General features: G+C 42.1%; 1 protein-coding gene across 1 annotated transcript; it reads left to right on the plus strand.

Moving 5' to 3' along the window:
- Positions 1–2,657: 2,657 nt before the first annotated feature.
- Positions 2,658–3,736, plus strand: LOC143828505 (olfactory receptor 14A16-like). The gene has a single exon (XM_077318876.1). It carries the CDS (start codon positions 2,658–2,660, stop codon positions 3,621–3,623), a length of 966 nt encoding a protein of 321 aa, XP_077174991.1. The 3' UTR covers positions 3,624–3,736.
- Positions 3,737–8,242: the final 4,506 nt, after the last annotated feature.

Raw genomic sequence — 8,242 nt, forward strand, 5'->3', positions numbered from 1 at the left:
TGCTATGCTGCCAGCAGAGTGCGGAAGTCTTTGGCTGTTGTTGGTGCTGAGTGACCTGACTGTCGGAATGCTGTGTTCATGTTTTGTGCCTTTGTCAACTCCCTGATGCCAAATGTCCAGTTGACGTATGTCTGTAGATACTTTGATGCTGGTCAATGACCGTAATAAATAAAACAAACAAACAACTCAATGAGGTTTTCTGTAGCCCCAGGTCAAGTTTCCAGAGTTTATGGACATGAATGCCTAAATAACCTAGGTCTGGGCAAACTAACACATACAGGGTGGGATTGGGGACATCCAGTGAGATGTTGATGACCCTTGCAGTTTGGCCATGCTAAAACTATACAATTCTTTGATTATTCCATGCAAGGTTAGCTACCAGGCTGAGATGGTTAAGCAAGGAATCTTAAGTAACCATACAGTGTGGAGAACATTTGCCTCACCATGGAAGTGTAGATTTACATGTGGATAAGGGATCAGGAACATGTCAACTGCCCATTCCTACACATGTACAAGTTGCATATGAGCCTCACTGTGATGTTTCCAGGTCAAGTCTCTGGGGTCTATGGACATGGAAGTCATACAAGCTTAGGTCTGTGCAAACAAATACATAGAGGGTGGGAATGAAGACAGCCAGTGGGACGTTGATCACCCATGTTGGGTGACCATGTTCAAACAACACTATTCTTTGCTTATTCCATACTTCCAGGCTGAGATGGTTCAAGAAATGTTTCAGGGGGTTCTCAATGTTAAAAAAAAAGTTGAGAAAGGCTGGTTTGGTATTATAGCTTTGACTTGCACTCCTCCAAGTGATCCCAGATCAGGGGTCCCTTGGCAGTAATAGGTGTGCATTTTTGCTTGTAACTTTGATCTTGTGTTATGCAGTTGGACAAAAACATGCGGTATTAATTGTCAAGTTCTCTGTCTTACCCCCCCCCCCTGCAAAAAGAAAGAATGAAAGAAAAAACAAAGAAAAGAAAGAAAAGAAATAATATATAAATGGGAAAGGGTTTTTCAGTCGCACATCACAATTAAATGAGCAGAACTCACGGGAATAAGTTGCTAGGCACAGAATATAAATAGATCTTTTTTTTTCATTTACACATCATATTTGGTTTAGATTAGGCAGTAAATAAGTATGTGCCTTGTAGCAAGTTGCACAATGAGATGAAAAGAATTACTTGGGTGTGCATTTTTGCTTGCAACTTTGATCTTATGTTATGCATTTGGACAAAAACATGCTGTATTAATTGTCAAGTTCTGTTTCTTAAAAGGTAAAGATAAAGGTATCCCCTGTGCAAACACTGGGTCATGTCTGACCCTTGGGGTGACGCCCTCCAGCGTTTTCATGGCAGACTCAATACGGGGTGGTTTGCCGGTGCCTTCCCCAGTCATTACCGTTTACCCCCCAGCAAGCTGGGTACTCATTTTACCGACCTCAGAAGGATGGAAGGCTGAGTCATCCTTGAGCCAGCTGCTGGGATTGAACTCCCAGCCTCATGGGCAGAGCTTTCAGACTGCATGTCTGCTGCCTTACCACTCTGTGCCACAAGAGGCTCTTCAGTTTCTTACCCCCCCCCTGAAAAAAAACAAAGAAAAGAAATAATATAACAAATGGGAAAGGGTTTTTCAGTCTCACATCACAATTAAATGAGCTGAACTCTTGGGAATAAGTTGCCAGATGCAGAATATTAATAGATCTCTTTCTCATTTACACATCGTTTTTGGTGTGGAAGACAGAAAATAAGTATGTGCCTTGTAGCAAGTTCCACAGTGAGATGAAAGGAATAGCTCGGGTGAAAGGATGTGTGGCTTTTAGCAGCAGAAGGAATTGGAGCTGACGTGATCAAGTCACTTGCACATTTTCTCATTGTATCAAGTGTTTCTACTGCTGATATATTTTGCCGTGTATCACAGCTTCCAGAACTCTCTTCTATCCTCAGTTGGGTGTTTCTAATTCATGCTACTTATCTATCTGACCTTATGGGCAGATGGAATGACGAGCCAGTATCTGCAAATTCAGCTACGATCACAGCAGAAATGGAAAAGAAGAAGAAACACTTAGAAAACTGCCTCTTCTAAGGTATTCAATCGCTTATATTGTGGAACTATCAGTAAGTGTGTATGTATTTGTGTCAGACCAGGGAGAATGTTCCTCCTTCCCATCATCTATATCCTTTGACTTTACTATTTGAAAGTGTTGAATGAGCACAAATTGTGCTTAAGAAAAAAAGTTACAGCAGAACCTTTAAGAATACAGTAAGAATGTGGAACGATGCTCAGGAAGTATCCGTTGCCCAAGCTTCTGTGTATGCACAGTGTCAATGCATAACACAAGCTGTAGACATTCTGTGCAGTTTGATATACATACTAATCAATTGGCTGGAACCTATAAGGATGGATTTGTACAAACATAGGTCAACACAATTTAATATAAGGAGTTTGTGTTTAAGGACAGCAGGTGTGATATCTTCTTCCCCGTTTGTATTGTCCTAAGTGAAGAATATACCATTTTCTTCATAGGTGATTCAATTCAGGGCTGTCTCGAAAACTGAGATGATGAAATAAGGAACCCAGACTGTTAATTCATATTTTTGAATAAAATGGTTTCTCTCGTATGTCCTACAGATAGAATGCAGCTGGATATTGAGGGCAAAATGTCCAACCTGACCTCCCCATCTGAATTTCTGCTCTTGGGATTTTCAGAAATCCGACAACTACAGATCTTGTTTTTCTTTGTGTTCTTAGCAGTATATTTAACTATAGTGACTGGCAATCTTCTAATTGTTATTGTTGTTGCACTTGATCATCACCTGCACACTCCTATGTACTTTTTTCTCATGAACCTGGCACTTATGGATCTTGGCATAGTTTCCATATCAGTACCTAAAGCTATGGCCAATTCCCTCCTGAACAGCAGGTCCATTTCTTTTCCTGCCTGTGTGGCTCAGGTTTTCTTCCTCGTCTTGCTTGAAGGATCAGATGTGGCCATCTTAACCATAATGGCACACGATCGGCATGTTGCTATCTGCAAGCCATTGCAATATGAGACCATTATGCACAGTGGAGCCTGCATTCAGATGGCAGCCAGTGCATGGATTGCAGGTATACTCGATGGCATCTTACACACTGGAGGAACTTTTGCCATCACCTTCTGCTCCAACATGATCAACCAGTTCTTCTGTGAAGCCCCACAGATTATAAAACTCTCCTGCTCTGACATGTATCTAGTTGAAGTCGGTTTTATTATGTTCACCTATTTCCTTGCATTTGGATGCTTCATCTTCATCATTGTCTCCTACATGCAGATTTTTAAAGCAGTGCTCAAAATCCCTTCTGTTCATGGCCAGAAAAAGTCCCTCTCCACTTGCCTTCCCCACCTCACTGTGGTGTTTTTGCTTATATTTTGTGGCCTCTTTGCCTACTTGAGGCCTCAGAGACACTCTTCAAATGACCAGAATCTTCTTTTTGCGACAATTTATTCTATTCTCCCTCCCTTGCTCAATCCAATCATCTATGGCATGAGAAACAAAGAAATCAAAGCTGCCTTGTTGAAGCTCCGTGACTTGGGACATTTTCCAAAACTAATAGCAAGGAAACCTCTTGTACAAAAGTGGAGCTGAATACTGTTGTGCAGAGAGTTTTTTTATACATCAGATATTGTGTGTCATTTTTAAATGGCTTACTTCAGAAACAAATGGCTTACTGCAGAAGTGAGGGCAAAGTTCATGTTCTGACTGGCTGTGAAGAAGAAGAAGAAGAGCTGATTCTTATATGCCGCTTTTGTCAACCCAAAGGAGGCTCCAAGCGGCCTACAGTCACCTTCCCTTTCCTCTCCCCACAACAGACACCCTGTGAGGTGGGTGAGGCTGAGGGAGCCCTGATATTATTGAAGAAGAGTTGGTTCTTATATGCTGCTTTTCTCTACCTGTAGGAGTCTCCAAGCGGCTGACATTCATCTTTCCATTCCACTCCCCACAACCGACACAGTGTGAGGTGGGTGAGGCTGAGAGAGCCCAGATATTCCTGCTCAGTCAAAGCAGTTTCTCAGTGCTGAGGTGAGCCCAAGGAAACCCAGCTGGTTGCATGTGTTTGGGCAGGGTCCAGTGGCAAGGAGCCATGTCAAAAGCCCAGGGTCCTGTTATTTCCTTGATCCCTTTTAGAGGTTCTGGTGGATGGTGGAATTATGATGGATCCAGTCCCTGCAGACTGAGCAGTCTTCATACTGGTTGTGGCCCCGACCCTTCCTATGTCCATCACCATGAATCCTCCAACATACCTCCTGGTGTTCTTGCATCCTTTGTCTACCTTCTCCTAACCACTCCCATAGCCACCCACTTGCACTTTCCTCAGTGGCACTGAGAGTCATGTATGGCTGAAAACGTCACTGTCTGCAAACTCTTTTCTGGGAATAGTGGGGAGCCCATGTAGCTGAAAGCATCAGAGACAGAGCACTTGCAAGCATGTGAGCAAAGGAAGAGCCCTCAGGCAGGTGGCAGAGGAGGTGTGTGAGCAAGGTCCAGTCACAGTGAGTCCTGCAAGAAGCTCAGGATTGTGGCAGATGTCCCACCTCTCGTGTCAATCCTGAGGGAAATGGAAGTTTTGGATTCCTCTTCTTGCTTGTGAGAGTTGAAAATGGTGGGACTTCCATATAGAACTGAATGCATCCCACACAGCGAGGCCTTCCGGAACACTCCTCCTACTTATGGTACCACTGGGGCTCCTGCTTCTCTTAGAAGGTTTCTTGAGCTGACAAAAAGAAGTCTCCGGGACAGCCCAATATTTCCATTTAAGATACAGATAGTTACCTCACCCTTCTCACCCACCTAAAATGCAGGTTAAAAGCATGTGAATGCAGGAGCTATACGTGATCAAATATGTTAAGGTGCTCCATGTGACATATAGTATAAGAACATTTTTAAACAAAACTAGAATTTCGATTCTAAATATAAATGGGACATAGGGTTAAAAGAAAGAAGAATATATGAATCTGTAACCAGCGGTCCCAATACGATGGGGAATACTGGAGATCTTATATGTCATAGGTTCCTTTTACTATATGTGGTGGTCATGTGATTGAGTAAAACCAATTGGATAAAAATCCATGCCTTGATAGAGAAAATGTTACAAATGAAGTTTCCTTTATGTTCTAAATATATGTTGCTAAGCTGTTTACCTGTATATGCCAGAGATTTCTTTTATGCCACTACCACTGCCAGACTTGTAGTGGCTCCAAGATGGAAACAAGAAGTCCTGCCTGGAAGGGACATATGGTTGGATAAAATCGGAGAACTTGCCACCATAGCAAAATTGAGAAATCTGCTTTACAGAAGACCCCTGGAAGAGTTGTTGTTGTTGTTAGGTGCAAAGTCGTGTCCGACCCATCGCGACCCCATGGACAAAGATCCTCCAGGCCTTCCTGTCCTCTAAGATTCCCCAGAGTCCATTTAACCTTGCACCTACAGCTTCAGTGACTCCATCCAGCCACCTCATTCTCTGGGAAGAGTTCTATGATCCCTCAAATTGTTTCTTAGAATGTTTGAATAAGTAGTTTTTGCCTTAGTTCTTGTTGTATGAGATAATTGTTGGGGCGGGAGTTATATTGGATGTATTTATTTAGCTGTTTTTCCCTCTTCTATTGCTTAAACTACAATAAAGAATTCACATTATAAAACAAAGATATGAATCTGCAACTGATTATCTATTTATCCATGGATGTGGAGTAGCAATGGTGTCAGCCCAGGATCCGAGTTCTAATTTCTGCTCCTCTGTCAAGTATTTCAGTTGACATTGGTCCAGTCACTCTCTTTCTACTTATTCTACCTCGCTGGGCCATGAGTTTAGGATCCAGAAAGCCATTCTTAAGTGCTCTATTTATATTATTCATTTATTTATATTCCACCCTTCCTAGCATAGCTGGCTCACAGCAGATCAAATGTCATAAAAACAGATAAAACAAAAATCCCCTCCCACCCTCATGTTCCACCCCACTATTACTCCTCCCTTCTCCACACTGACCCCCAATACCCCTCCCCTCAACTGTATACCTGGGAAAATGGAATGGGTTTAATGGGTTTAATGGGCAGTAATGGGTTTAAACTACAAGTACAATGATATAGGCTAGATATCAGGAAAAATAGAGTAGTTCAGCAGTGGAATAGGCTGCCTAAGGAGGTGCTTTAGGATGCTTTGGGCTGATCCTGTGTTGAGCAGGAGGTTGGACTAGATGGCCTGTATGGCCCCTTCCAACTCTATGATTCTATGATTCTATGAAAATGACAGTATGGCATTTTTGGATTTTTTACACTCCCCCTCCCAGCAAACTGACTATAATATTAAATACATGAACATATATATTAAAACATTAAAATAAACTTTACAATCAATCAGTGTGGAGAGATGTAACCCATCATGACAATCAGAATTCTATACAATGTGGAGAACATTTGCCGTAAAAGTGTAGCTTCATATGTGGAACTGGATATGGGTTCAGAGCACAGTCTACTGTCCCTTCTTATCCATAAACAAGTTAGATATGAATCCCTCAATGAGGTTTTCTCTAGCCCCAGGTCACGTTTCCAGAGTTTATGAACATGAATGCTTAAATAACTTAGGTCTGGGCAAACTAACACATACAGGGTGGGATTGGGGACATCCAGTGAGATGTTGATGACCCATGCAGTTTGGCCATGCTAAAACTATACAATTCTTTGATTATTCCATGCAAGGTTAGCTACCAGGCTGAGATGGTTAAGCAAGGAATCTTAAGTAACCATACAGTGTGGAGAACATTTGCCTCACCATGGAAGTGTAGATTTACATGTGGATAAGGGATCAGGATACTGTCAACAGCCCATTCCTACACATGTACAAGTTGCATATGAGCCTCACTGTGATGTTTCCAGGTCTAGTCTCTGGGGTCTATGGACATGGAAGTCATACAAGCTTAGGTCTGTGCAAACGAATACATAGAGGCTGGGAATGAAGACAGCCAGTGGGACGCTGATCACCCATGTTGGGTGACCATGTTCAAACAACACTATTCTTTGCTTATTCCATACTACCAGGGTGAGTTGGTTCAAGAAATGTTTCAGGGGGTTCTCAATGTTAAAAATGTTAAGAAAAGCTGGTTTGGTATTATAGCTTTGACTTGCACTCCTGCAAGTGATCCCAGCTCAGGGGTCCCTTGGCAGTAATAGGTGTACATTTTTGCTTGTAACTTTGATCTTGTGTTATGCATTTGGACAAAAACATGCTGTATTAATTGTCAAGTTCTCTGTCTTACCCCCCCCCTGCAAAAAGAAAGAAAGAAAGAAAGAAAAAACAAAGAAGAGAAAGAAAAGAAATAATATATAAATGGGAAAGGGTTTTTCAGTCGCATATCACAATTAAATGAGCAGAACTCACGGGAATAAGTTGCCAGGCACAGAATATAAATAGATCTTTTTTTTTCATTTACACATCATTTTTGGTTTAGATTAGGCAGAAAATAAGTATGTGCCTTGTAGCAAGTAGCACAATGAGATGAAAGGAATTACTTGGGTGTGCATTTTTGCTTGCAACTTTGATCTTATGTTATGCATTTGGACAAAAACATGCTGTATTAATTGTCAAGTTCTGTTTCTTAAAAGGTAAAGATAAAGGTATCCCCTGTGCAAACACTGGGTCATGTCTGACCCTTGGGGTGATGCCCTCCAGCGTTTTCATGGCAGACTCAATACGGGGTGGTTTGCCGGTGCCTTCCCCAGTCATTACCGTTTACCCCCCAGCAAGCTGGGTACTCATTTTACCGACCTCGGAAGGATGGAAGGCTGAGTCAACCTTGAGCCAGCTGCTGGGATTGAACTCCCAGACTCATGGGCAGAGCTTTCAGACTGCATGTCTGCTGCCTTACCACTCTGCGCCACAAGAGGCTCTTCAGTTTCTTACCCCCTCCCCCCGAAAAAAAACAAAGAAAAGAAATAACATATCAAATGGGAAAGGGTTTTTCAGTCTCACATCACAATTAAATGAGCTGAACTCTTGGGAATAAGTTGCCAGATGCAGAATATTAATAGATCTCTTTCTCATTTACACATCATTTTTGGTGTGGATTAGACAGAAAATAAGTATGTGCCTTGTAGCAAGTTGCACAATGAGATGAAAGGAATAACTCGGGTGAAAGGATGTGTGGATATTAGCAGCAGAAGGAATTGGAGCTGACGTGATCAAGTCACTCGCACATTTTCTGATTGTATCAAGT

Source organism: Paroedura picta, unplaced genomic scaffold (genome assembly GCF_049243985.1).
Source record: "Paroedura picta isolate Pp20150507F unplaced genomic scaffold, Ppicta_v3.0 Ppicta_v3_sca44, whole genome shotgun sequence".
Lineage (NCBI taxonomy): Eukaryota > Metazoa > Chordata > Lepidosauria > Squamata > Gekkonidae > Paroedura > Paroedura picta.